The sequence below is a fragment of the Bufo gargarizans genome, chromosome 11 (assembly GCF_014858855.1).
Source record: "Bufo gargarizans isolate SCDJY-AF-19 chromosome 11, ASM1485885v1, whole genome shotgun sequence".
NCBI lineage: Eukaryota > Metazoa > Chordata > Amphibia > Anura > Bufonidae > Bufo > Bufo gargarizans.
In genome coordinates, this window is record NC_058090.1 from 58,469,029 (window position 1) to 58,497,008 (window position 27,980).

General features: G+C 47.3%; 1 protein-coding gene across 1 annotated transcript in view; it reads left to right on the forward strand.

Annotated features, from left to right (window-relative positions):
• The window catches only part of AQR (aquarius intron-binding spliceosomal factor), a 152,103-nt gene that overhangs the window by 16,851 nt on the left and 107,272 nt on the right, over positions 1-27,980 (forward strand). Inside the window, 8 exon segments of the mRNA XM_044271905.1 lie at positions 13,929-14,049; positions 14,402-14,545; positions 19,682-19,750; positions 19,865-19,965; positions 20,133-20,209; positions 21,576-21,640; positions 21,892-22,008; positions 22,089-22,202. Of these exon segments, the coding sequence (XP_044127840.1) occupies positions 13,929-14,049; positions 14,402-14,545; positions 19,682-19,750; positions 19,865-19,965; positions 20,133-20,209; positions 21,576-21,640; positions 21,892-22,008; positions 22,089-22,202 (808 nt within the window).

Sequence of the window (27,980 nt, forward strand, 5' to 3'; positions counted from 1 at the left end):
GCAATCAGGGCAGAAATGCGGGCAGCCCTGTCTGAAAATCCTATGCCTACCCCTGGTGCATGTACGTCAAAACATAGAGAATCGGATTCAGAAGGTCTTGTCTCCTCTGATTCTTCTGGGTCTGATTCAGAATTTAAAAGGTTTTTGTTCTCCTCTGAGGATACTAAGGAGTTAATTAAGGCCGTCAGGACGACCATGGATCTCTCAGACGAAAAGATCCAGAGGTCCGTGCAAGATCGAATGTTTAGTGGACTGGAACAAAAGAAAAGGAGATTTTTTCCGTTCCACAAAAATATGCAGGCGCTAATAAAAGAGAGAATGGAAAGCTCCAGATAGGAAGTGTTTTGTCCCAAAAACAACGAGACGGTCGCCTTCCAATTAGCGAGGAGGATTAGGGGTTGATTTCATTTTGTCCAATGGTAGATGTTTCCCTATCAAAATTAGTGAAAGGGACAAATGCCCTACCCTTTGAGGACATGGGGTCCCTTAAAATCCCATGGACAAGAAAACCGATTCAAGTTGAAAGGGCTTCTGTCACCCCACTAAAGTCATTTTCTCGCCCATTTTCCTTGGGGGACACAGACCATGGGTATAGCTCAGCTCCCTAGGAGGCGTGACACTAAGTAAAACTGTTAAGCCCCTCCTCCATCAGCTATACCCTCAGCCTGGAGATAGAGGCTACCAGTTTTAGCTTAGTGTCCAAGGAGGCAAGACACTCCCTGCTACTGCAGGGCTGTTTTCTCCTTGTTATTTTTACTTTTTCTTCTAATTTTGTTATTTTATTTTTTCCTAGGGATACCAGAGACGCATTAGACCTCTCTGCTCTCCCGGGGTTGAGCTGCGCCAGTGCCAACTTATCTGCACTGCTGCCTCCCCCACAGAAGCAATAGGAGGATCTGGGCAGCAATGGCTCCCCTACATCCCGCCAGCTAGGGGGTCGCCCGCACGCCAAGCCCCTCTTCCAGCTTCCTGCCACTGCGGTGCCAGTGGCTGAAGGGGCGACCCTGCTGGAAAGGACTGAGGGTGAAGACGTCGGACGGTGAGATGGCTATTCCAGCCCATACCCCGTCCCTATCTGCAGCATCTACCCCTCTGGGTAAGGGGGGCACCCGTGGTCGCTCATTCTGAGCGCTCATCTGCAGGACAATGCAGCACAGCAGCATCCTCAGCACCCCCACGCCGTTCCCCCCCACGCTGCTATCTTCCCCCCCCCCCCCTCATTCGGGGCTGACTCCATTTTTCTCTTCTCTCTCTCCCCCTTCCCGCCGCCGCCCGCTCCGTTCCGAGAACGGGGGGCGGGGCTTAGCGGTCCCGGCAGGGGGCGGGGCTTACGCGCGCGCGTCATTTTGGGGGCGGAGCTACGTTCTCCTTCACAGGAGACATTTCAAGCGCTGGAGGGGGCGGAGCTTGTTCCCCGCGCTTTCTGCTGAGGTTTCCCGCGCTTCCTCACTCCTGACAGGAAGCTGGGACACGGTGGGGGACTCTAACCTCCTGTGTACATCGCTCGGCTTCTGTGGGCGCTCTCTGCTGCTCACTGCTGTTCACTGCTTCTCTGCTTCTCTGCTGCTGCTGATCTGGGCCATCTCCTGACGTTCTTCTGAGGCACTGGTAGGACAGTTAACCCTCTCCTAACCCTCCTGGTCATAGCTGCTATAACCCTTTGTGGTCTCTATATTAGAGTACAACCACACTTCAGCATGTCAGATCCCACAGGTGCCCCCAAACCCTGGTACCATGCCTGTACCGCCTGTAAGGAACTTTTTCCGCGTGGGCAATCCGAGCCGCATTACCTTGCATGTCAGGCCCCGGTGCAGGGCCCGCTTCCCGCTGCGCCCCCCGGTGCCTCTGAACCCCCTGACTGGGCTAGGTCTCTGTCTCAGGCGGTGGAAAGCCTTACACACGTAGTGGGCCGTCTCGTGGATAGACCGCCTCTCCCGCAGGCTGCCACAATCCCTGTCGCACCCGCTGGGACTACCGTTTCTGCCGCCCCCACTGGTTCCCTGCCTCCCAGCGAATCTTCCAGGGCCCGGCATACTCAGAAACGTTCAAGGGTTGAGCGCACATCTTCTCCAGATGCTTCGCTCTCTCCGCCATGCGTGCGAGCTCAGTCAAGTCTATCTTCTCAAAGGGATACGCTTTCTGAGGGAGAACTGGCGGATTCGGACGTGGACATGGACTCAGAGCTTCCGTCCAAATTGGCGTCCGCGGTGGGGCATCTTGTCACTAGCATCCGTGATACCTTTCAGCTACACGATGACCCCCCCCAGCTCTGAACAGGCCGGCGTGTCCTTTCTCCGCCCCAAACAGGCCTCCAAGGTTTTTCCCATACACGCTGATTTTTCTTCTGTGGTATCCAAGGCTTGGACTCGGCCTAACGTCCGCTTTATTACACCCAAAAAGCTGGACATTTGTTATCCCTTTCCAGCGGATTCTGTGACCACGTGGACATCCCCGCCTAAGGTTGATCCTCCCGTGGCTCGCCTGTCCAAAAGCACTACTATTCCTGTACAGGACGGATCTTCCCTCCAGTCTGTTGAGGACCGTCGTACGGAATCCCTCTCCAAGGCCATATTTACTGCCTCTGGTTCGGCCCTTAGACCGGTCTTTGCCTCCGCCTGGGTTGGCAAAGCGGTCTCTGAATGGGGTTTGCAACTGGAACGGGAGTTAGGGTCGGACGTCCCTGTTCAGGACCTCCGTTCCTTAGCCCAACTAATTGTTCAGGCCGGAAAATTCGTCTGTGAGGCCTCCCTTGATGCGGGTGCCCTCATTGCCCGTTCCTCTGCCCTGGCAGTTTCTGTCAGGAGGGAACTCTGGCTGAAGGTTTGGGCGGCGGACGCCGCTTCCAAACGCTCTTTGGCCGGCCTACCATTCACGGGTTCCCGCCTGTTCGGAACCCGTCTGGACGAACTTATATCAGAGGCCACGGGTGGGAAGAGTACTCTCCTCCCCCAGTCCAGGCCAATGGGCGCCCCCCGTGGTCGCGCTGGTTCGTCCCGTTTTCGGTCCTTTCGCAAGCCCACCGGGTCTAGACCCGCGGCCAGTTCTTCTTCCTCTGGCCCAGCCCAGGATAGACGCAAGAAGCCGTTTTTTCAGACGCAATCTACCTGGCGCAAGTCCCAGCCTGCACGGGCTCCCACAGGCCAGCAGCCCTCTGCCTGAAGGTGCGCCCCCACCCACCCGGGTGGGGGGCCGCCTTCTCCTATTCAGGAACGTATGGCGGGCCCACATCTCAGACGCATGGGCGCTCGAGATTGTATCTTGCGGATACAAAATCGAATTTGCGTCCATTCCGCCAGACCGTTTCTTCCGATCCCGTCCTCCACGAGATCCCGTACGAGTGGCCGCCTTCTTCGCGGCCATTCACTCTCTAATGGACAAGGGTGTCGTCGCCCCCGTGCCTCCGACGGAAAGGTTCAGGGGCTTCTACTCGAACCTCTTTGTGGTTCCCAAGAAGGAAGGCTCAGTGCGTCCGATCTTGGACCTAAAACGCCTGAACCGTTTTCTCCGACTGCAGAGATTCCGGATGGAGTCTCTCAGGTCCGCAGTGGCCTCCCTGGAAAGAGGGGATTTCATGGCCTCAATCGACATTCAGGATGCATACCTCCACGTTCCGGTTGCTCCATGTCATCACCGCTTCCTGCGCTTCGCGGTGGGGGACGATCACTTCCAATTCGTCGCCCTTCCCTTTGGTCTGGCGACGGCTTCTCGAGTGTTCACCAAGGTCCTGGCCCCTGTCTTGGCCCTTCTACGTTCAAGAAGTGTTTTTCTTCTCCCATACTTGGACGACATCCTGGTCAAGGCACCCTCCTTCTCTCAGACATCCCGCAGTGTGGAACTCACTCTGGAGACCCTGACGCGGTTCGGTTGGATTATCAACCACCCCAAATCTTCCCTTACCCCCTCCAGACGGCTGATCTTCCTGGGGATGCTCCTGGATACAGAGTTGGCGGAGGTCCGCCTTCCGTCGGACAAGCGTCTGGCCCTTCGCGGGTCGGTTCGCAGTCTCCTCCGTCATCACCGCCCTTCCCTCAGATCCAGCATGCGGTTGTTGGGAAAGATGGTTGCCTGTTTCGAAGCGGTGCCGTTCGCACAATTCCAATCCCGCACCTTTCAGAGGGCAATTCTGTCGGCCTGGGACAAATCACCGAGGAGTCTGGACAGGACCTTTCTTCTGCCTCCCCTGGCTCGGGCTTCCCTCGGCTGGTGGTTGCATATCCCTCTAAGGGGGAAGTCCTTCCTTCCACTGAACTGGCTGGTGATTACCACAGATGCCAGCTTACGGGGGTGGGGGGGGGGTTTTCCCTCCCCGGTCCGTCCAGGGCGTTTGGTCTCTATCGGAGTCCAGACTTCCAATCAATATTCTGGAACTGAGGGCGATTCTTCTGTCCCTCAGACACTGGACCCATCTGCTGGGGGGCCACCCTGTTCGGATCCAATCGGACAATGCCACGGCTGTGGCATACATAAACCATCAGGGAGGCACTCGCAGCGATGCAAGAGGTGACCCTCATTCTCCTCTGGGCAGAGACGCACGTGCCGGCCTTATCTGCGATTTACATCCCGGGGGTGGACAACTGGGCGGCGGATTTCCTCAGCCGGTCCACCATCGACCCGGGAGAATGGTCCCTGCACCCAGAGGTGTTCGAAGCCCTTTGTCTTCGCTGGGGTCGCCCCGACGTGGACCTCATGGCCTCCAAATTCAACCACAAGGTCCCCCTATACCTGTTCAGGGCACGGGACCCGAAGGCATACGGCGCCGACGCGCTCGTCCTTCCGTGGTGCGAATTCTCCCTTCTGTACGTCTTTCCTCCTTTTCCCCTCCTGCCACGGGTTCTTCGGAGGATCGCGGCAGAGGGCGTCCCCGCGATTCTAATCGCCCCGGATTGGCCCCGCCGGTCTTGGTACGCCGACCTAATGTTGCTGTTGGCAGACGCACCGTGGCCACTGCCCTCCAGGGAAGACCTTCTCTCTCAGGGACCGATCTTCCACGAGCATTTAGGCTCGCTACGTTTGACGGCGTGGCTATTGAGACCGCCGTCTTAACGCGACGGGGTTTCTCCGCGGACGTAGTCCGCACCATGATCCGTGCTCGTAAGTCCGTATCCTCTAGGATCTACTATCGGGTTTGGAGGTCCTATCTGGGGTTCTGTGAGTCCCGGAGCATCCCACCTCTCCGGTTTTCTCTTCCCACAATCCTGTCCTTCCTCCAGTCGGGTCTGGACCTGGGGCTGTGCCTCAGTTCTCTGAAGGGTCAGATTTCGGCGCTGTCTATTCTTCTCCAGCGTCCCCTGGCCCCTCTAGGGCCAATTAAGACCTTCTTACAAGGGGTGGCTCACTCTGTTCCGCCGTACCGCCCTCCAGTTCCTTCCTGGGACCTGAATGTGGTGCTCTCGGCGCTCCAATCAGCCCCCTTCGAGCCTTTACGGGAGGTCTCCCTTCGCCTTCTGTCCTGCAAGGTCATCTTTCTTGTGGCCGTCACGTCTCTCCGACGGGTGTCGGAGTTAGCGGCTCTTTCTTGCTCCGAACCTTTCCTGATCTTCCACCAGGATAAGGTTGTGCTTCGGCCTGTCCCGACTTTCCTGCCAAAGGTGGTCTCCGCCTTTCACATCAATGAGGACATCGTCCTTCCGTCGCTCTGTCCCTCTCCTTCCCACCCCAGAGAACGGGAACTGCACCGTCTGGATGTGGTCAGGGCGTTGAGGATTTACTTGGAGGTCACCGGGTCCTTTCGGCGCACGGACTCCCTGTTTGTGGTTCCGGAGGGTTCGCGCAAAGGGTTGGCGGTCTCCAAGGTGGCTATTGCCCGTTTCATTAAACTGGCGGTGTCTGAGGCTTATCGAGCCAAGGGCAGACCTCCGCCTTTCGGCGTCACTGCTCATTCCACCAGAGCAGTCGGAGCTTCCTGGGCGCAGAGGCATCGGGCCTCGGCTGAACAGTTGTGCAAAGCAGCCACTTGGTCTTCTCTGCACACTTTCACAAAGTTCTATAGGGTGCATACGCATGCATCAGCGGATGCTGCTTTGGGCCGCCTGGTTTTGCAGGCAGCGGTTTCCTGATGCTCTGGTGGTGTTCCGCCTTGGGTTTGTGGTCCCTCCCTTCTTGGACTGCTCTTGAACGTCCCAAGGTCTGTGTCCCCCAAGGAAAATGGGCGAGAAAAGGAGATTTTTGTATAACTTACCAGTTAAATCTCTTTCTCGCTCTTCCTTGGGGGACACAGCACCCACCCTTCTGTGTTTGGTTACAGGGTTATGGTCTGGCGCCCCGTTGGGTTGCTGGCTGGTTGTTTCCGTTATTGGTTGTTATCCTTTCACTACTTGGACACGCAACTGGTAGCCTCTATCTCCAGGCTGAGGGTATAGCTGATGGAGGAGGGGCTTAACAGTTTTACTTAGTGTCACGCCTCCTAGGGAGCTGAGCTATACCCAAGGTCTGTGTCCCCCAAGGAAGAGCGAGAAAGAGATTTAACTGGTAAGTTATACAAAAATCTCCTTTTTTTGGGGGGCTAGTTACATTCCTTATAGTGCGATATATGAAAATATAATGGTGTTACTTACTTTCATTCAGCCGTTTCTTATAAAAACGAAGTTTTATAATATGTAAATCAGGTCTCTACCAGCAAGTAGGGCATCTACTTGCTAGTAGCCGCCGCAAAAAAACACCCCCTCGTCGTGTTGATTGACAGGGCCAGCCGCGATCTCCTCCTCCGGCCGGCCCTGTCAGCATTTTAAAAATCGCGCGCCTCTGTTCATTCGGCGCAGGCGCTCTGAGATGAGGAGGCTCGTCTCCTCAGAACTCCCTCAGTGCGCCTGCGCCGATGACATCACCGAAAGAGAAGACGTCATCGGCGCACTGAGGGAGTTCTGAGGAGACGAGCCTCCTCATCTCAGAGCGCCTGCGCTGAATGAACAGAGGCGCGCGATTTTTAAATGCTGACAGGGCTGGCCGGAGGAGGAGATCGCGGCTGGCCCTGTCAATCACCACGACGAGAGGGCGGTTTTTTGCGGCGGCTACCAGCAAGTAGACGCCCTACTTGCTGGTAAAGACCTGATTTACATATTATAAAACTTTGTTTTTATAAGAAACGGCCGCATGAAAGTAAGTAACACCATTATATTTTCATATATCGCACTATAAGGAATGTAACTAGCCCAAAAAAAAAATGACTTTAGTGGGGTGACAGAAGCCCTTTAAAGAAAACCTGGGAGGCTGCAACAGCTTTATTCCAACCAAATTTAGCTGCCACATCTGTTTCTAAAATCCATTAAAAGATGGTTATCACAGTTGGAATCGCTTCTGAAAGAAGGGGCAACTTACAACTCCCTTAAAGATTCCTTTCCCCTCTTACTAAAAGCGGTGGGCTTTCTGTCTGATTCCACAGCAGAGCCGGTCAGATTACCAGTAAGAACCTCGGGTCTAGCAGCAGTGGCCAGAAGGGCGATTTGGTTAAAATCTTGGACGGGTAACATCGGTTCCAAGATGTAGTTTGCCCTTTCACAGGAAATTAATGTTTGGCCAGGATTTAGAAAATATTAAAGAGAAGGCTTCGGACTCTAAAAAATCATTTCCTGAGGATACAAATAAAATAAAACTTTCCTTTCGGAGGGTCAAAAAAGGTGGTTCATTCAAGGCCAAAAGATCCAATAGAGAAGGACAGTGGTCCAGGGGGGAAAAAAAACGGACACAGAGGTTTCTTGTTTAATCCCAAAAATACAGAATCTACCAAACAATGATGCCAGGCTTCTGGTAGGAGGGAGATAAAAAAAAAAATCATAAAAGCATGGGAAGAGATTATTGTAAACCCTTGGGTTTTAAATATTTTTTCAAGGGGTTACGATATTCCATTTAGTCTTCCTCTTCCCATAGAAATTTTCAGAATAACTCCTATTCAGAAATCAACAATCCTACAAGAAAAATTAGAAGAAGGGATTCACAATCTGTAAGCTCAAAAAGCCATTGTATCGGTTCCCCTCTTACAACAAAAAAAGGGATATTATTCAACGATCCTTTTTAGTAAAAAAAAAAAAAACACGATGGGGGATATCGTCTGATAATAAACTTAAAGAGCCTGAACAGATTCATAAAATACGACAAATTCAGAATGTAAACCATAAAATCCACCGTAAATCTATTAAAGGAAGGGGATTTTGGCATCAATGGATCTAAAAAAGCGTATTACCGTATTCCGGTATGCGGAAAAGTTAAAAATGTCAAACCCTTAGCAGTCTTTCTAGGAAAGGAGCTATGTCATTTCCAGTTCCAAGTTCTCCCTTTTGGCATCCCCTCCACTCCGAGGGTATTTACCAATGTAATGTTGGAAGTTGTGGCGCACCTGTTCCAACTCTCTAGCATCCATGCTAGCAGGTGTAGAAAGAGCGGCTAAGATTGCCTCAGACCCCTCTTACCCTGCTCACTCCATCTTCCAGCCTCACTTTTAATGAAATTTGAATCGTCTCTAATGTGTCCTGATTTCTGTTCCAACTCTCTAGCATCCATTGTTGGCGAGTCCGAGTGTGGAACTGGGCCCATTTTACTGCAGGGATGCAAGGTGTCAATGAGCCTAATAGCTTCATGGCCTCTCCGATTGTGCACACAGGCTAACTTAGGCATAAGTGGAAAGGTCTCACAATTCCAATCACTTTCTGTGTTTGAAGAAAAGTCTTCTGAAGAATTGAGTCTAGACGGACTCCTAGAAATATTCAACTCTGGGATGGACAGGGGTTAGATTTTTTTTCCCCGTTTATTATCCAGCTTGTCTGATATAGTGTCTGACAGATTATGAATAGATTGTTTTCCAGGACTGTTTTTGAACTTCCTACGATTAACAAATCATCCAAATAGGGAATTATTAAAATGTTCCTTCTAAAACGTACATACTGTCCTTGTCCTGCACCATCCATACTGTCTGTACTTGTACGGTTTTGTTTGTGTCTGTCAAGCAACTGCCAAGTCAAATTCCTTGTAAATGCAAACTTATTTGGGCAAATAAATTGATACGGATTCTTTTCCACTTTGGGATGATAGACTGGACCCTGTGACAACAGATCTTGACTCCATGGAACCACCCACGGGCTCTGGATTGACAAGAGTTTCAGCAGAGGGAACCATGGCTTTTTTTGGCCACAGAGGAGCTATACAATCACATGTGCCTTGTCTATGCAGAAAGCACAAAACTAACAACATTTTTCTCCCTAAATTCCTCAGACGGGAATATAGGAGTAGACGCACTGTCGCAAAAAAGGGACTTTCAGCTGGCGTAGGCCTTCCCCCTCCCCCTCTTCAGTTGATTTCCAGGGTGCTAATAAAGATCCGCATAGACAAGGCACATGTGATTTTATAGCTCCTCTGTGGCCAAAAAAATCCATGGTTTCCTCTGCTGAAACTCTTGTCAAGCCAGAGACTGTGGGTGGTTCCATGGAGTTAGACTGGACCCTGTGACAACAGATCTTATCATCCCAAAGTGGAAAAGAATCTGAATCAATTTATTTGCCCAAATAAGTTTGCACTTACAAGGAATTTGACTTAGCAGTTGCTTGACAGACACAAACAAAACCGTACAAGTACAGACAGTATGGATGGTGCAGGACAAGGACTGTATGTACGCTTTAGTGGCAATAAACAGGGAGTAGTGTTCGTTTTCAGTTCTATGCTGTAATGTAGGCATCCTCAAACTGCGACCCTCCAGCTGTTGCAAAACTAAAAATCCCAGCATGCCCGAACAGCCTACAGGTATCCGCCTACAGCAGGGCATTGTGGGAGTTGTAGTCTTACAACAGCTGGAGGGCCGCAGTTTGAGGATGCCTGCTGTAATGCTTCCAAGTTATAGCTTTAGCGCTGGTTCTGCATTAAGCAAGGCAACTGCCTGAGGTAAAAAGCTGTTCCTGCTCCTGGAAGTTTTAGTAGCCACTGAACGGTATCTCACTCCTGAAGGCATAGGCTGGAAGATGGAGTGAGCAGGGTGAGAGGGGTCTGAGGCAATCTTAGCCGCTCTTTCTACACCTGCTAGCATGAAGATCCTGCAGGGAAGGTAAGCTACAGCCAATTATCTTTTCCGCTGTTCAGATGATGCGCTGCAGTCTCACCTTTTCTAATACTGAGCGGGAGCCGAACCATACAGTCATAGATGATGTCATGATGGATTTGATGATCGTGGTGTAGAACTGCCCCATAAATTTTTGTGGTAGGCCAAACTTTTTCAGCTGTTGTAGGTGGTACATCCTCTGTTGCGCTTTCTTGATAATAGTGGCAGTATTGTTGTTCCATTTTATGTTGTTGGAAATTGTGGTCCCAAGAAACTTGAATGACTCTACACGGGTTACTGTAGATCCATTTATGATTAGGGGAGGTGAGCTCCTAAAGTCTATCATTATCTCCATGGTCTTAAGAGCATTAAGTTCCAAGTTGTTGTTGCTACACCACGTGAAAAGCAGTGTCACTTCATGCCTATATGCAGACTCATCCCCATTTTGTATGAGACCAACTACTGTTGTGTCATCTGCAAACTTAAGAATCTTGACAGATGGGTCTGTGGAGATGCAGTCATTGGTGTACAGTGAGTAGAGCAGTGGAGAACGCACACAGCCCTGGGGAGCACCAGTACTGAATGTCAAAAAGCTTGAGGTGTGTTTCCAAAGTCTAACCTGCTGTCTCCTGTTGGTTAAGAAATTGGTTATCAATTTGCAGATGGGTTCAGGTATGCGTAGGTGGGAGAGCTTGCTATGTGCAGAGCTGAAATCCACAAATAAAATTCTGGCATAGATTGAGAGCTAGCGTCACCCTAGAGGCCTAGTAAAAACAGACACAGAAGGAAAAAGGGAAAAGATGTGTTGGAGAAGACGATCCACCAAACTTCCAAAGCTCACACAAGGCAGAACTATAACCCGCAAGGGCTATAGGGGGAGAGAGGAATAAATAGCTTCACCAATTACCTAAAGAACAACACATGGGAGGAGGTGGGATTCAGTTCTAACCCACAACAAAACAAACTGTCAGATCGAGTCGCATGCGGCAACTCTGACACATCTCCTCAGAACACCCACAGGGCAGGGTGTGACACCAGCAGGGGATCTATGATGGATTTCAGATGAGCCATTATTAGTTTTTCAAATGCTTTCATGACCAATGATGTAAGGGCAACAGGCCTATAGTCATTTAAACATGTATGTTTTGATTTTTTTAGGAACTGGGACAATGGTTGAGCGTTTAAAACAGGCATGGACCATTGAGAGTTCCCGAGATCATTTTAAATATGTCTGTGAAAAATAAAGGCTAGCTGATCAGCGCAGAATTTCAGACATTTCGCAGACACAGTCTGGGTCGGCTGCTTTCTTAATATTTTGTCTTTTGAAAAGATTGTTTACATCTAATTGGCATAATGATAGTGGATACCATTTTGGGGACCGGTCAGTATATTGTGGCTGACATCCTGTGTTGTGTAGATGCTGAGGCATGCAGGGGGTGGAGACGTTGACTGGCTGGAGTGCTCGGTTTGCCTGTTAGAACAGAGATGCCAATTATGCGAATTGATTAGGAGTGGGTGACTATTGTTCGTTGTATCAAACCTACAATAGAATGTGTTCAGCTTATTTGCAAGCTGCAGGTTGTCTAATGATTGTGGGGCTTTCCTTCTGTAGTTGGTAATTTTGATGTAGAGAGTAGAGACTTCCATATTGTGGAAGACTCCATTGTGCAACAATTTTCTTCAAGTCTTTTTGAATTACCCTTTTTTTCGGCAGTGATGGCCTTCTGCAGTTTGTATCTGGCAGTTTTGTAGAGGACTTTATCACCTGTACGATACGCTCTTTCTTTATTGAGGCAAAGTTTCCTAAGATGCGATGTAAACCAGGGTTTATCATTGTTGTACCTGGTGCACTTTTTGATGGGGGTGTAGGACTCTTCGCAAAAGGTGATATGATGTCACAGCCTCAGTGTATTCATTTAGGTCACTGGTGGATTCTTTGAATAAATGCAGCTCTGTAGTTTTTCTACCGCTTCTCTAGACTACATCTGGCAGCTTGGAACCTGAGAGGGTAACATTGAAGTCCAGGGGCTTATCGGATGCCATAATTGACACCATGTCAGCCAGCAGGAAGGAAGTTACTTCCAAGATTTACTCCAAAATCTGGAAAAGATTCTGTGGTTCGTGTAATCTGTCGGGGAACTCCTCTCAGAGATTCTCTATGCAGGCAATTTTAGGATTCCTGCAAACAGGATTTGAAAAAGGGTTGCGTCCAAATACCTTAAGGGTACATGTATCAGCATTGAGTTCAGTGTTTGATGAAAAAATTGCGGACCATCCATGGGTTGTTCGGTTTTTGAAAGGGGCAGATAGATTAAGGCCCTTAAGACCTACTGTTCCTCACTGGATCTTAATTTAGTTTTGTCAGGCCTGACGAGTTCCCCCTTTGAACCCCCTTTTGGAGGCCTCACTAAAATTTGTTGCCTTAAAAACACAATTTTTAGTAGCAATTACCTCAGCACGTAGAGTAAGTGAGATCCAGGCTCTAAAAATAGTGGAACCATTTTGCATGGTCTTTCCAGACAGGATTGTTTTTAGTCTGGATAATTCCTTCCTTCTTAAAGTGGTATCTAATTTTCACAGACAGGAGGAGATCGTTGTTCCATCTTTTCGTCCAGACCCAAAATAAGATGGAGAGGAGAGAGTTCACAGATTAGACTTACGTAGAGCTATCTTGTACTACTTAGAGACCACAAAGCCCTTTAGGAAAACTGATTGTTTGTGCAGTTCAGTGGGGCACATAAAGGACACAAAGCCACAAATAATTCTTTGTCCAGATGGATAAAAATGCCCATATTGGAATCCTATAAGTCTTTGGGGTATCTCCTCACAAAGTCGTTCACAGCTCACTCTACAAGATCTGTCGCAACATCCTAGGCCGAAAGAGCAAGCGCTTCGTAAGAGCAGATCTGTAGGGCAGCAACATGGTCAATCCCTCACACGTCAGAGTAGATACTAGAGCTAGTCAGGAGCTTTCCTTTGGTAGGAAGGTATTGCATAGTCCCTCCCTGAACAAGATGAATCTGTTATATCTCATGTTATGTCGTCATGGAGGATGAAAGGGAAAAACCATATTACTTACCGGTAATTTCCTTTTCATGAATCCTCCATGACAGCATGGGTCCCCCCCTCCTCCTAAAACAAAAAACAAAGTGTGTATGTATGTATGTATATGATATATAAGTGTAGGATACTATATAGGTGGAGATATGTGTTGGTGTGAATGGAAAAAAAAATGGGAAAAGACTCTCTAAGCTGTTGGTTCAGAAAGGCACTGAGGAGGAGCTGGAGGAGGGTCAGATTCATCTTCCTGTCCATACCTGGTTGGAGGTGGGTCATCTCTCATGGTATGCCGTCATGGAGGATTCATGAAAAGGAAATTACCGGTAAGTAATATTTATTTTATTTTATTTTTTTATCCAGTTACGGACCCTGCTGGCTTTGGCGTCGCTTCAGCCGTCCTCCATACATTTATGGTGGATGTCGGAACATGTCTGTTTCAGTAAAAAACAACTATTCTGTGCTGTTCCTGGAAATGTTTTTAATAATTTGAGAGCGGTTGTTAAAAGTATATTGTTAACAACCCAGACCTTTTGCTATATGTTCAACCTCCTACTAACTACTAAACCCATTATTTATTGCTTTAAGGAATATGTCTACTTTGTAAAGTTTTTGGCTCTTTTACTATGTTAGCAAGTTTAGCACTTGGTACTTGAGTTTTACTCCCTATGACAATGTAGTTAGGTCCCTGCACCCTGCAGCACTGCCTGGCTGTGTGATCCATAGGTTGTACTTGTTAATGGGGACTGGTAAACATGAATACTGACAATAGTAAATGCATGTTAAATCTTTTAGCCTTTTTTTTTTATTTTCATGTGAAATCCTAAACAGTTTGTCTTTGCACTTTCATCAGTCAGTACTTGGAAAATTACCTGTGGTTGAATTACTCACCTGAAGTTTCAAGCAAAGCCTACCTTATGTCCATTTGCTGTATGGTAAATGAGAAATTCCGGGAGAATGTCCCTGCCTGGGAGGTAAGAACTGTAAGGTCTTGACAATTGCGTTATTTAACATGGATGTAATATGTTTGGGCAAATATTCTTTAAATCAGTTAATTTGCTAATTTAATAGAACATGATTCTGGATTCGCTTGAAACTGTGAAATTCTGCATATGACAGACTTAAAACATACCCTTTGCGTAGTGTGACCCTGTAGTAAAGATTTCCTACCGTACATGCTCTCCTTACCGTTCCCGGCTCCTGTGCTGACACTTTCCGAGTCCCCTGCCAGTTTCCGTCCACCGTGCTTTAGAAATGATTGTGTGAGCACGCTGCAGCAAGTAGAGAAGTTCCTCTTGTGTTAATATTTCAGGCTATATTTTTCAGACCTTTAAGAAGAAACCCGAGCAGTTCCCCTCTTTCTTCAAGAGCATTAGAGAGGCGTCCGTGGCTGAAGAATCGGAGACTGACTTCTCCTTACATGAGCGCACAGTTCTGCTTCTGTTCTTAGATCACTGCTTCAACAGCCTGGTAACTGTCTACATGTAGCTCACAGTATAGAGCAGTGATGGCTAACCTTGACACTCCAGCTGTAGTGAAACTACGACTCCCAGCATGCTCCATTTATTTCTACAGAGTTCTGAGAGCAGCCAAGCAAGAGGGGCATCTTGGGAGTTGTAGTTTTACCACAGCTGGAGTGCCAAGGTTAGCCATCACTGGTATAGTGGGTATGCGCGTGCAGGAGTTGTAGTATTATACATGTTACTCTCTTTGGGTAACGCTTGATTATTTTCATAGCTGGTTTTTATTTGAATCATTAGCGGAGAGCTGTGATCAGTGACTGCAGCAGGGAAATGTTGTACCACATTCTGACAGTACAAATGAATGGACCATGACGTTCATATGCTATAATAATGCATGTGGGCAAGACCTGTGCCCATTAAAGAGGAGCCGTCCTTCTTCTGTTGTGGTAACTGCTTGCTTTCACCATATAATAACAATTCCGAGGCATCTTTATGTTTCTCTTTTGTGCTATTCTTTTATTATTCCAGATCCAGATGGGTGTTACCAGTTAGGTGGGCGCTGTTCCTGGACAGTCTGACAGTCTCACAAGTGTACTTTTGATCCACATCCGATCAGCATGTGGACTGAAGGTCCATTCTGCAGCCCCGCAGAATGGATATAACATGTCCTATTCTTGTCTGTTTTCCGGACAAGCATGGGATTGCTACAGGAGGTTAAAAAAAAAAATGGTGGCATGCATTTGGCCTGGATCCGTGTTTACAGGTCTACAATTTGCAGACCACAAAACGGATACAGTTGTGTTCATGAGGCCTTGTAAGAATAGATACTCCAGAACTGCTGTTATAGAGGATCTGTCCTCACTCTTAGGCCCCCTGCACACGATCAGGATTGCGTGCGGATTTTCCGCGCGGATTTGCGTGCGGTAAATCCGCACCGTAGGTCATGTCCATTGTATTCTATGAGAATTTGAAATTCTCAATGCACATGATGCGGATTTTTCGCGCGCGGATTTTGACCTGCGGTGCGGATTTTAAAATCCGCGACATGTCAATTAATTTTTTTTTCCCTGTCCGGATATCTTGCGGATTTTCTCCATTCACTTCAATGGAGAGGCTAAAATCCGGATGGTACACGCACACAGTGCGGATTTTGATGCGGATCCGCATCAAAATCCGCATGTATGTAATAGGAAGGGGAATCAGCCACCATTTTGTGTCTGTTCATTGCAGCAAGAGAAGGAAGCAATATACTACATATAGTATATGGAGACGCAATATACGTCTCCATATACTAGAATGTACTGTCGGATTTGAGAATTACTGTACGTTGAAATCGCAATGCGATTAATTTAACACAAAATAATCGCATGGCGATTTCAACTTGGTACTGCTATATTCCATATTCGCCGAATATGGAATATAGCAGTACTAATGGAGCGTCCCCATCACCATGGGAACGTCTCCATATACTAGAATGTACTGTCGGATTTGAAACGTTGAAATCGCGATGCGATTAATATAACACGAAATAATCGCATGGCGATTTCTACTTAGCACTGCTATATTCCATAGTAGGCTAGAATTAACGAATATGGAACATAACAGTGCTTAAGTTGAAATCGCCATGCGATTATTTCGTGTTAAATTAATCGCATCACGATTTCAACGTACAGTAATTCTCAAATCCGATTCTCAAATGATGTCACAGGAAATGATGTTAAAAAAGGGTGTATTTTTGTTCTAGAGAGATGTTGAAAAAATCTGCATGCAAATCCGCACCAATTAATGCGGATTGACCGCACGGATTTGCCTGTGAACACCTGCGGATTTCAGTGCGGATTCTCCGCACATGAATCCTGAACGTGTGCATGTACCCTCAGGCTTCCTGCACACGATCAGGATTGCATGCGGATAAAATCCGCACCGTAGGTCATGTACATTGTATTCTATGAGAGTTTGAAATTCTCAATGCACATGATGCAGATTTTTTCCGCGCGGATTTAGACCTGCGGTGCGGATTTTAAAATCTGCAGCATGTCGATTTATTTATTTTTTTTCCTGACCGTATTTCCTTCATTCACTTAGTGAAATCCGCATGCAAATCCGCACCAATTAATGCAGATTGACCTCACAGATTTGCCTGCGAATACCTGCGGATTTCAGTGCGTATTCTCCACACATGAATCCTGAATGTGTGCATGTACCCTTAGGGTCCATTCACACGTCTGCAAATGGGTCTGCATCCTTTCCGCAATTTTGCTAAACGGGTGCGGACCCATTCATTCTTTATGGGGACGGAATGGATGTGGCATTTGCGGAGCGCGGCCCTGATCTTCGGGACCGCAGCTCCGCAAAAGATAGAACATGTCCTATTCTTGTCTGCAGCTGCCAACAAGAATAGGCATTTCTATAGGGGTGCTGGGCGGGTGTGTTGCGGATCCGCAACACACCATCGACGTGTGAATGGAGCCTTAAAGGGGCGGGCTTCTGTGAAGGTCAAAGTTAAGGGGATGGGCTGCTGTGGAGGTCCTGCTGAGTGCAGGAGCGCACGGCGTCATGGGTTGCTATGACGCCGTGCGCTCCCTGCTGCCGCCACAGTACAGTAATATTTATTAGCCTCCTTAAGGGCTAGAACCCTTGTCATATTCACCCTAATAGAGCTCTATTAGGGTGAATAGGACTTTTAAACTCTCCCTGCTGCCCTGTGCATAGTGCACACAACAGCAGGGAGCTGAGTCCCCTCCCCTAATCAGTGCCATTCACAGATCCCCCTCCCCTAATCAGTGCCATTCACAGATACCCCTCCCATAACAGAGCCGTCCACAGATCCCCCTCCCATAACAGAGCCGTCCACAGATTCCCCCCCCCCCCATAACAGAGCCGTCCACAGATTCCCCCCCCCCATAACAGAGCCATCCACAGATCCCCCTCCCCTAATCGGTGCCATCCACAGATCCCCCTCCCCCTAATCAGTGCCATCCACAGATCCCCCTCCCCTAATCGGTGCCATCCACAGATCCCCCTCCCCTAAATAGTGCCTTCCACAGATCCCCCTCCCCCTAATCAGTGCCATCCACAGATCCCCCTCCCCCTAATCAGTGCCATCCACAGATCCCCCTGCCCTAATCGGTGCCATCCACAGATTCCCCTCCCCTAATCGGTGCCATCCACAGATCCCCCTCCCCCTAATTGGTGCCATCCACAGATCCCCCCCCCCCCTCCCCCTAATCGGTGCCATCCACAGATCCCCCCCCTCCCCCTAATCGGTGCCATCCACAGATCCCCCCCCCCTCCCCCTAATCGGTGCCATCCACAGATCCCCCCCCCCTCCCCCTAATCGGTGCCATCCACAGATTCCCCCCCCCTCCCCCTAATCGGTGCCATCCACAGATCCCCCCCCCCCTCCCCCTAATCGGTGCCATCCACAGATCCCCCCCCTCCCCCTAATCGGTGCCATCCACAGATCTCCCCCCCCCCCCCCCCCCCCCGACGCTCACAGGAGCACATTTATAAACTAAACAGTAACTTTAATCAGCGACTCTTTACTTGTATACCGTACTCTGTCTTAGCTCCGGTAACAGCAGGCAGGGCGGGCGCCGCCTAGTGGGAGGAGCAGGCGCGTGACGTCAGTGAGCGAGCGCCGCCCGCCCGCACTGCCTGCTGTTACCGGAGCTAAGACAGAGTACGGTATACAAGTAAAGAGTCGCTGATTAAAGTTACTGTTTAGTTTATAAATGTGCTCCTGTGAGCGGGGTGGCCCTGTATATTCTAACCCCCAGGCAAGCGTCCCTGTCACCATCGGATTTGAGTTTTCACGCTCTCACTGAGATCGCACAAATTTATATCGCATATCGCCTATATCGCCCACCCCTAGATGCAACATAGAAAAGCACGATCGACTCTTTATTTCTATACAGTAAAAGAAGGGGCTTATGGATACAAGTGACGTGTATGCTGGGAGCTTTCTAGGTCCATATGATTAGCATCAAAATCAAGCGTGTACAGAGCATGAACACAGAGGGGGTCATTTATCATTTGAGGTCGTTTTCATGTCACTTACAGCTGGTTCACATTGTGTGGGTGCACCAAATTTATGAAATGGTGCACAGTTCTCATGTATTTGGTGCAAGGCATTGTGTTTGCGGACCATATGCGGAACTATTCATTTCAATGGGTCCTCCAAAAAAAACAAACGGAAGTTACTCCGTGTGCATTCGGTTTCCGTATGTCCGTTCTGCAAAAATATAGAACCTGTCCAATTATTGTCCGCATTACGGACAAGGTTAAGGCTGTTCTATTATGGGCCACATGCATGTCATCCGTATTTTTTGTGGATCCATGTTTTGCGGACAGCAAAATACATACCGTTGTGTGCATGAGCCTTAAAAAAATACACTAGGGGGTGTTTCAAGTGCCTTTTCTGTGACCTTTCAAGTGCCGCAGACAGTAAATGTGCCATAATCCAGGTCTAATCTCACTTTTAACTCTTAAAGGCTTTGTACACCTTCACAGGCCTTTTTTATGATTGTATTTTACTCATTTTTGGCAAAAAATTATTTTTTCTATTGGCCTTTATTAAAAATATTAAGCTGTTCTGTTACAAGGGGTTAACTTTTTTTTTTTTTCTAGCTGTGACTGGTACTTTCACTTTGTGCTGTCATCTAATAAACCTTATCCCTAAACTACTGAGAGGTCATAAACACTTATTTAAGCCACATTCTTATCAGTAAGATAAGAACTGAGCTATAATGAGTATTTAGGAAGTCAGAGAGCAGACGGAAAAGTGAGAAAATCCACAGTCTACTACTACAGCATCTCGGCTCTGTACAAAAAAAAGGGCTCCATATTTTTAATAAAGACCAATAAAAAAAAAAAAAATAAGCTCAAAATGAGTACAATGCAATGAAACAAAATTGGCCCAAAGGTGTACACAGCCCTAAACATAGACCATTGTGAAAAGTGGGGAGGGTCATGAAATGACTTTTGTACACCACAAAACTGACATCTGATTTCATAAATGACCCCCAGAAAGTTTATAAGTGACCCTACACTTAAAGGTTTACCTGAAAGACATCAAATTTGGTAGGATTCAGCACTGTTGAATAGGATGTTTTTTTAATAACCTGATGTGTCTTTTTTGCAGGAAGTTGACTTAATCCGTGGACAGATCCAGCAACTGATATCCCTGCCTATGTGGATCTGCCTGCGGCCTGTAAGTTTTAGAAGCAATCACCATTTGCTGTCCTTTCCCATTATTTTGGCACGGACTCGCTTCATAACATGTGTCATTTACTAACGTGCTACTGCTAACGTCTTACATCCGTAGACTCGACTGGAACAGGAATTGAAGAAAACGCCAAAGCTGAAAAAGTTCTGGAACCTTATAAAGAAAACTGATGAGAAAATGGATGAAAAGGCTCGTGCACTGTACGTGATTATAGATACACATCATGATGCTCTTGCTGCTGCCTTTTTAGTGTGTGGTCTGTAGGTTGGGTGGTAGTGCTGCGGGTACACAGTATGCACATACACTGAAAGGTCTTTCACCTCTCCATGCTTTATTCACAATGCTCTTTTTGCTATCAAAATTGCAGAGCCACCCAGGAAAAGAAATTTTTATGGCATCTTATACAGAGATTCCTGTCTGTTCTTCAGTCAATCCCAGCAACAGGTTTGTGTCAGTTTTTATGCTGCGTGGTCACTGTACAGCAGGTGTATTTAGTCCTATTGTAGAGTATACTTTCCATCAAAAACTTGACTGTGCCCCTATATGCTTATGTGCAGTAATCGTACTTCATATTTCTGTAGTAAGTTCAGTTATTTTTGCTCCAGACCTCTCTAATCTTCATAGCTCACACTAAGAAATGGCCAGAGGAAGAGAAGGTGCTTATAGGGTAAATGCTGTTTAATAAAAAAGTATAATGGAAATCAAATTGCCAGGTAAGCCAGGATACAGACTGCCATAAATGGCAGCATGTATTCTGCCGACTGATTCAAAGACAGCCATCACATCTAAAACAATTTCCATGTAATCCCCACCTCTCCATTATAGCTCCTCGGTCCATATCAGTCCTACATTGTCCCCGCTTTGTTCCCTCACACCATCCCCTCGCTTCCCTCATAACAGCATCCATTCCATTCCATTCTCCCCACCTCCTGTCCTCCACTACAGCTGACAGCCACGCTCCTTGGCCCATCCCTCCTTCTGGCCGCCCCACCAATCGGAACCAGACGGATGCATTAGCGCGTCATAGCCCCGCCCACTCCACTCCTCCTATCGCTCCCCTCTTCAGCCTGCTTTACCATAACACCGCCGAACGTACGACCACGTGCAGGGACCAGGCGGCAGTGCTCCAGCTCATCCATTTGCTGCAGCGCTTCAGTTACCAATACCCATTCTCTATTCCCCCACCACAGGTCGGATCCATCTTGTCCACACATTACACTACAGTTATACCCACCTCAACCACATTCCTCCCACCGCAGACATACAGCTCCTTTCTCCTTACCCTCTTCTACTCACTCCAGCTCTCTCCTGCAACTCCTGACACCAGCTGATCTCTTCCTGCCAGGAGAACTAGAGCAGGCTCCTCCCAGTTGAGTCGAAAATCTGACGATACTGGAGCCTATACCGGGAGAACGGAGCGGCGCCCAGGGATAAGAGTAAGTGCAGGGAGATCCCTGGGCGCCGCTCTCCATGTCAGCATACTTGGTTTAGATTTTTTATTGTAATGAAAGGTCCTCTTTAAGCTTTTTTTTTTTCTTTTCTTTTGCATGGGATGTCAAAAAACGTGTAGAAAATTTCAACCTTTACATTTTGAGTCCACAGTGCACAAAAGGTAGAAATGTAGTAGAAACGTGGGTCAAATCACGCTGCAATATTTTTTTGCAGTTTGTGGGTCTGATTCACATTGCTGGTACAGTAAATCACTTGTATTTTAGTTGCTGATCAGTATAGGGTTGTATAAAGAGATTATTTAGCTTCAGGAGGGTGTTGTATATGCTGTTCATGACGGAGATGTCTGTTCATTCTCTAGGTTCCGTCTCTATGGAGAAAGTGCATTACTGTGAGCGTTTCATAGAACTCATGATTGACCTAGAGGTACAGTGTGATGAGCTTAATTGTAACTTTTGGGATCAGTCTCTATGCTCTGTTTACTGCATGTGGTCTTGGTATTATTAGATGTAGCTTGGTTTAGTCCATAATTTATGTTTTGCTTTGGTAACCTGGCTGCCCTACCTCCCCTGCACCATCTCCATTAGTTCTCATCTTCAAACAGTTGAGCTGCACTTTTTTTTACTCTTATCATTTTAGGTGTAACTACCGTTAATAATTCCATTTTCATCCTGTAGGCTTTACTTCCCACACGTCGCTGGTTTAATACAGTGCTGGATGACTCCCACCTTGTCGTCCATTGCTACTTATCCAACCTCTGCAAGAGAGAGCAAGAAGGACACTTGTTTTCTCAGGTGCCTTGTGTTTTATGTCACTTTTTAAAATGTATGTATTTTTTCTAAACTTGGTTCACACTGTAACATCTGTCCAACAGCTCCTGGATATGTTAAAGTTTTACACTGGCTTTGAAATCAATGACCAAACGGGAAACGCCCTCACGGAGAATGAGATGACTACTATTCACTATGATCGTATCACCTCACTGCAGGTACGTCTACATTTTCAGCTGTGTATTATTTCAGATGTCATTTTTTATACTGAAAGGATTGAGGATTTTTCATGTTCCTTAAAGGGGTTATTCTATGATTAATGTAAAAAATTTAAATCAGACATCATGTAGTAACATGACAATCTCTTTCTAACAAAGCTAGAACCCTGTACCACACATGGATCCAGAGATCTCTACATTCATTGCTCTGCTAGATCCCCGGGGGTGGGATCCACTTTGTCGGGGGTCCGGGGTGCTACTCCCCCTTTCTCTTGTTCCCCTCCCTCCTTTCTCTCCCCCTGGGGTCCTTTTCTCTTTTCCCTGGCCACTCCGCTTCCTTTGCGGCCTCCTCCCAGCCTCCCATCTACTTTAGTTCCTAGCTTCTGCCGGGACTAGGCCGCTTTTTCTCCGGCCCGACCCGGGCCCCTGGTGCTCCTTTTGCTCTGTTTTTCCCCTCCCTTAACGTCGCTCCTACTCAGGAGCCCCCCTCACCTGTTTTGTTAATTGCGGTGGGCCCCCGGTCTCCCGCAGTTCCAGCCCGCCGACGGCACACCTTTTCAGCCACCTTATTAATCGAGGCCCCGGCTTCCACCACGCCTAGGCCGTGTTCTCTCCTGCCCCCTTCCCTCGCTTCCCGGGCTTTTGTTAGCCCCTCCCTGCTCCTCTTGGTTTCTATGAGGTGCTCCCCCTCCTCCTAGGCTAGCCAAGCGCGGGCTTTAACCCTGTGGGCGCTGGTTTTCTAGAAGAAATAGCCTCCATCTTGCCAGCAGGGGGGTCTTTTCTCTCTGAGATTCTGCAGCTGCTGCAGCACCTCTTTGGGGACTCGGCCCATGGGATCCAGTAAACAGCCTTTGGCTGGCTGCTTTCTTTTTCAGACTCCCTTTCAGCCCTCATGTCCTCTTTCTGAGGACTCCCATTCGCATGTATTTGGGGGTGCCTGTTGAGATAAAGGGTTGCCACGCTGTCAGCCTGTCCCAGTTTATGCGCAGTAGCCTCTTCCCTGTCCCAAGCCATAGGGAATCCTGTCTGACTCTCCCAGTTTATGGCAAAGTCGCTGCACCGACTGCCTGACCAAAAATTGCGGCTACCTCTGCCCTTCCAGGGACCCTTCCGCAGATGGGGCACACTCTGCTTGGTCCCGCAGACGACATCCTCGGCATCCTCGGGTCACTCCCAGGACAAGTTTGAGGCTGGTGACAAACCCTTCCCTGCCATTCCATCCGCTGCCTCGGGGGACACCTCTGCTCAGATTCTCTCTCGGTAACAGAGCATCAGGCGGTCTTCCACCATACAGCTTCTCTCTGGGTGGTTAACCCCTTAAGGACCGGGCTCATTTTCACCTTAAGGACCAGGCCATTTTTTGCAAATCTGACCAGTGTCACTTTAAGTGGTGATAACTTTAAAACGCTTTGACTTATCCAGGCCATTCTGAGATTGTTTTTTCGTCACATATTGTACTTCATGATACTAGTAAAAAAAAGTCAAAAAAATTAATTTTTTTGCATAATAAAATACCTAATTTACCAAAAATTTGGAAAAATTAGCAAATTTCAAAGTTTCAGTTTCTCTACTTCTGTAATACATAGTAATACCCCAAAAAATTGTGATGACTTAACATTCCCCATATGTCTACTTCATGTTTGAATTATTTTGGGAATGATATTTTATTTTTTGGGGATGTTACAAGGCTTAGAAGTTTAGAAGCAAATCTTGAAATTTTTCAGAAATTTACAAAAACCCAATTTTTAGGGACCACTACAGCTCTGAAGTCACTTTGCGAGGCTTACATAATAGAAACCGCCCAAAAATGACCCCATTCTATAAACTACACCCCTCAAGGTATTCAAAACTGATTTTACAAACTCCGTTAACCCTTTAGGTGTTGCACAAGAGTTATTGGCAAATGGGGATGAAATTTGAGAATTTCATTTTTTTGCCTAATTTTCCATTTTAACCCATTTTTTCCACTAACAAAGCAAGGGTTAACAGCCAAACAAGACTGTATCTTTATTGCCCTGACTCTGCTGTTTACAGAAACACCCCATATGTGGCCATAAACTACTGTACGGCCACACAGCGGGGCGTAGAGTGAAAGGTGCGCCGTATGGTTTTTGGAAGCCAGATTGTGCTGGACAGTTTTTTTGACACCATGTCCCATTTGAAGCCCCCCTGATGCACCCCTAGAGTAGAAACTCCATAAAAGTGACCCCATCTAAGAAACTACACCCCTCAAGGTATTCAAAACTGATTTTACAAACTTTGTTAACCCTTTAGGTGTTGCACAAGATTCAATGGAAAATAGAGATATAATTTCAAAATTTCACTTTTTTGGCAGATTTTCCATTTTAATATTTTTTTTCCAGTAACAAAGCAAGGGTTAACAGCCAAACAAAACTCATTATTTATGGCCCTGATTCTGTAGTTTACAGAAACACCCCATATGTGGTCGTAAACTACTGTACGGGCACACGGCAGGGCGCAGAAGGAAAGGAATGCCATACGGTTTTTGGAAGGCAGATTTTGCTGGACTGGTTTTTTGACACCATGTCCCATTTGGAGCCCCCCTGATGCCCCCCTAGAGTAGAAACTCCATAAAAGTGACCCCATCTAAGAAACTACACCCCTCAAGGTATTCAAAACTGATTTTACAAACTTTGTTAACCCTTTAGGTGTTGCACAAGATTCAATGGAAAATAGAGATACAATTTCAAAATTTCACTTTTTTGGCAGATTTTCCATTTTAATATTTTTTTTCCTGTAACAAAGCAAGGGTTAACAGCCAAACAAAACTCATTATTTATGGCCCTGATTCTGTAGTTTACAGAAACACCCCATATGTGGTCCTAAACTACTGTACGGGCACACGGCAGGGTGCAGAAGAAAAGGAATGCCATACGGTTTTTGGAAGGCAGATTTTGCTGGACTGGTTTTTTGACACCATGTCCCATTTGAAGCCCCCCTGATGCACCCCTAGAGTAGAAACTCCAAAAAAAGTGACCCCATTTTAGAAAGTACGGAATAGGGTGGCAGTATTGTTGGTACTAGTTTAGGGTACATATGATTTTTGGTTGCTCTATATTACACTTTTTGTGCGGCAAGGTAACAAGAAATAGCTTTTTTGGCATGTTTTTTTTTTTTTTGTTATTTACAACATTCATCTGACAGGTTAGATCACGTGGTAATTTTATAGAGCAGGTTGTCACGGACGCGGCGATACCTAATATGTATACAATTTTTTTTATTTATGTAAGTTTTATACAATAACTTCATTTTGAAAACCAAAAAATTGTTTAGTGTCTCCATAGTCTAAGAGCCATAGTTTTTTCAGTTTTTGGGTGATTATCTTGAGTAGGGTCTAATTTTTTGCGGGGTGAGATGACAGTTTGATTGGCACTATTTTGGGGTGCATATGACTTTTTGATCGCTTGCTATTACACTTTTTGTGACGTAAGATGGCAAAAAATTGCTTTTTTTACACAGTTTTTTTTTTTTTTTTTTTACGGTGGTCACCTGAGGGGTTAGGTCATGTGATATTTATATAGAGCCGGTCGATACGGACGCGGCGATACCTAATATGTATACTTTATTTTTATTTATGTACATTTTACACAATGATTTTATTGTTGAAACCAAAAAAAATCATGTTTTAGTGTTTCCATAGTCTAAGAGCCATAGTTTTTTCAGTTTTTGGGCGATTATCTTGAGTAGGGTCTCATTTTTTGCGGGATGAGATGACGGTTTGATTGGTACTATTTTGGCGTACATGCGACTTTTTTGATCACTTTTATTACCTTTTTTGGGAAGTAAGGTGGGCAAAATTTCAATTTTCTCATAGTTTTTATTTTTTTATTTTTATGGCGTTAACTGTGCGGGGAAAGTAACATGACCATTTTATAGATCAGGTCGTTACGGACGCGGCGATACCTAATATGTGTAGTGTATTTTATTTTTTTAATTTTTATTCAGTGATAAATGTTTTTTTTTTTTATCTTAACTTTTTTCACTTTTTATTTGATTTTTTTGACCCAGACCCACTTGGTTCTTGAAGATCCAGTGGGTCTGATGTCTGTAAAATACAGAACAGAACCTATATAGGTTTCTGCACTGTATTTTACTTACACTGAACAGGTCTATGCTTTCAGCACAGATCTGTTCAGCACCATGGACAGCAGGACGCCTGATCAGGCGTCCTGTTGCCATGGGAACCTTCCCCGTCTGCTCAGTTATGGTCAGAACTTCGCAGACGGGGAAGGGTAAGGACGGGGTTCTGGGGGGGCTGTCTGGGGGCTCTCTCCTTCTCCCATCGGGGGGCTGCAAAGGCACAGCAGCCCCCCGATCGGAGAGGGAGGGAGCTCCCTCTTACTGTTAACCTTTTCCATACAGCGGTCCGTACGGACCGCTGTATGGAAAGGGTTAAACGGCTGACATCGCATCAACGATGTCAGCCGTTTATACCAGGGTGCCAGCAATGTGCTGGCACCCTGGTATACCCACTGTACACCAACGATTATGCAATGGGAGGCGGGCGGGGGATCGCGATCCCGCCTGCCGCACCGCCCGCCTCCCGCAACGCCCCCACTGCATGCGACACCCCCCCTGCACCACCCGCCGCCATCAAATCGTGCAGGGGTGCAGGGGGGGGTTAACAATATTGATTTCGGGCACTCTGAAGTTTCTGATCCCCGCGGTCAGGGACCGCGGGGATCAGAAACGGCAAAAAGCGCAGCAAACCGCAGGTCTGAATTGACCTGCGGTTTTCTGCGATCGCCGATACGGGGGGGTCAAATGACCCCCCCCTGCGTTGTTACGGGATGCCGGCTGAATGATTTCAGCCGAAATCCCGTTCCGATTAACCCCAGCGGCGCCGGAATTAAGATTTTAAGTTAGGACGTACCGGTACGCCCTTGGTCCTTAAGGACTCGGGAAATAGGGCGTACCGGTACGCCCTATGTCCTTAAGGGGTTAAAGACAAATGTCCACTGAGGAGCCTCTCCTCTTCAGGGTTGGTATCCCCTCTAGTGGACTTTTGGTTGGCGATCCCCTAGCTGCACACAGGTAAGTCAGTCCGCCACGTGGTTAGCATTCCGGCACACCTACGTGGGGTCCCAGTTACGTACACCTTCCCCTTAACAGAGGGGTACTTGTACCACTACCAAATGCTGTACCAAGCACTTCAGCTCTCTCTCTGTACCAGGGGCTATATTCAACACGCTCTCCTAGTCGGAGAGTGTTCCCGCCAGGCGCTGTAGCCAAAACAGCTATTCTGGTGCTAGTGTGCGACATGCAACCATATATGTACAGAGGGGACCCTGGTTTACCAGAGTGAGTGCCTGAAGCCATTACAGTACACTATGCAGCCGTATCCGTGCAGCTACATTGCTCCCTTCATAGGTAGAAAACCTGTACCATCTCCAGATGCTGTAGTTATTACACCTGTCTGGTGCGCCATCTCCAGATGCTGTAGTTATTACACCTGTCTAGTTCTCTGGTGCTCCATCTCCAGATGCTGTAGTTATTACACCTGTCTAGTTCTCTGGTGCTCCATCTCCAGATGCTGTAGTTATTACACCTGTCTGGTTCTCTGGTGCTCCATCTCCAAGGGCTGTAGTTATTACACCTGTCTAGTTCTCTGGTGCTCCATCTCCAGATGCTGTAGTTATTACACCTGTCTAGTTCTCTGGTGCTCCATCTCCAAGGGCTGTAGTTATTACACCTGTCTAGTTCTCTGGTGCTCCATCTCCAGATGCTGTAGTTATTACACCTGTCTGGTTCTCTGGT